Below are 1,753 nucleotides of genomic sequence, written 5' to 3' on the forward strand. Positions count from 1 at the left end.
AGGAGCGCCAGGGCGCACACCGCACGGCGCCGCACCGCCAGCGTCGTCATCGGCAAAAGTTGTAGTAGTGGCCGTAGAGTGGCAGACTCGCTGAAGTCAGCGGGGAAAAGGACGCAGGAAACAAGAGAAGTAGAGGGATGGAGAGGGAGTGCAGCGGAGACAGCGAAGAGAGCAGGTGGCAAGAAGAAAAAGGCGGCAGCCGAGCAACTCCACGCAGCCACGCAAGAAAGACGCACACAACGCCAGCAGGCACCCACGACGGAGCAGCGAAGCGCAGCCGCCCCCACACGCACATGCACACGGGAAGTGGGCCAGAAGCCACCACCCAAATGAGGCGGCTCCCGCAAGGAAAACGAGTTAGCCACAGCGCACTCCCCCTCATGCTGTGCGTTTTCCTTCCCTTCTCTTCACGGCCCGCGAGGAAACCGCAGCCGCACACGGCACTGCCAGCGCAGGCTGCGGAAAGGCCATCCACCTGCACGGCACTACAGGCGCACCGCGTGCACGTCGGTTGTGTGTGTGTGCCTGCATGCACGCAACACAAAGAGGGAGAAGAGTGAGGCGTGTGGCGGCACACAGACAAACACACACGCACGGCAGAGGCGCAGGAAGGGAAATGAAGCAACAACTGAGGCCGGAGCCGGCACCGCAGCCCAAGCGGCGGCCAGCCACGGGAAATATGAAAAAAAGCAAAGAAGAAAAAAGAGAGAAAAAAAATCGTCCTGCGTCATGCATAAATCCCCCACAAACCCCAAAAGAAAAATTACTTCCCTCCACAGTGTCTCCTCCCCAAGGAAAAGAAAGTGAAGCGGCAGCGAGCTGTCGCGTGGCTTCGCAAAACTGCGCGTGCATTTTCTGCACGCGGCAAAAGCAAAGGCGGTGAACATTTCGCTTCATTGCACTCCTCCTCACGGTCGCACCGGTCATTTATACCTCACAGCCCCTTCGGTGTGCGTGGTGTCCTTCGCGGGCCACGCGTCACCCCCTGCGCGCCCCATCGCTGCGGTGCACCGTCCCCCGCCTGCGTGCACTGGGCAGAGACGCAAGCAGCCACGCGGGGAGCTCTCGCCCCCTCCACAGCGAGAGTGTAAGCAAGAAAAGAAAGCAAGAATTATTTAACATAAGAAGAAAAGAAAAAAGGGACTGCACTGAAGAGAACAATCAACGAAGGTCAAACACACTCTGCACACACTTCAGCGCGGGTCGCACCGCCTCCTCCCTCGCTGTCGTGTTCTCCGGCTCAGAGGAGCGACACACACGCCCACAGCCCCAGCAGAAGCGGCAGCAGCGACACCGCAGACAGATGCCCACGCACGGAACTGTCGCGCTTGTCTTTGCCTCCCTGACCGGCGACTGATGCGTTTCCGGGCCCTCCCTGCGCAGTGGCCGACGTCGGCGCCTCCTCTGCCGGGGCGCTGGGCTTCTCCGTCACGAGCGCCTTCAGCTCCGCGTCCTTCAGCAGCCGGCTGTACAGAAAGACGTTCGTCAGCGTCACGTGGAACTCTGCGTTTTCTTCGCCGCCCCCATAGGCCCCAAAGAAGATGTGCGAGACCCTCTCCGGCGGCTTCTCACGCGGAGTTTGCTCGCGAGGAGGCAGATGCGGAGGAAACAGCTCAGTAGATGGAGGTTTCCCTACCAAACTCCCCACAAGCTGCCCGTCGACGTATGCCGAGCCGCTGCCGTTTTTCACCGTGAGCACCACTCGGTATCGCCCCTCCCCTCCTCCCACGTCATTTCTTTGCGCATCCGCTCC

The 1,753-nt window shown here is 60.6% G+C and overlaps 1 protein-coding gene across 1 annotated transcript, besides 1 other annotated feature; it reads right to left on the reverse strand.

The window, feature by feature from the left end:
• Positions 1-674: 674 nt before the first annotated feature.
• Positions 675-717: a sequence feature (A-rich).
• A 523-nt stretch (positions 718-1,240) lies between these two features.
• Positions 1,241-1,753, reverse strand: Tco025E_09746 (trans-sialidase; the record flags this gene model as incomplete). Its single annotated transcript, XM_029376555.1, has 1 exon — positions 1,241-1,753. A coding segment is annotated over one exon (513 nt), but the record flags the coding sequence as incomplete, so codon positions are not given.

Source organism: Trypanosoma conorhini, assembly GCF_003719485.1.
Source record: "Trypanosoma conorhini strain 025E chromosome Unknown Tco_14.4_contig_01260, whole genome shotgun sequence".
Lineage (NCBI taxonomy): Eukaryota > Euglenozoa > Kinetoplastea > Trypanosomatida > Trypanosomatidae > Trypanosoma > Trypanosoma conorhini.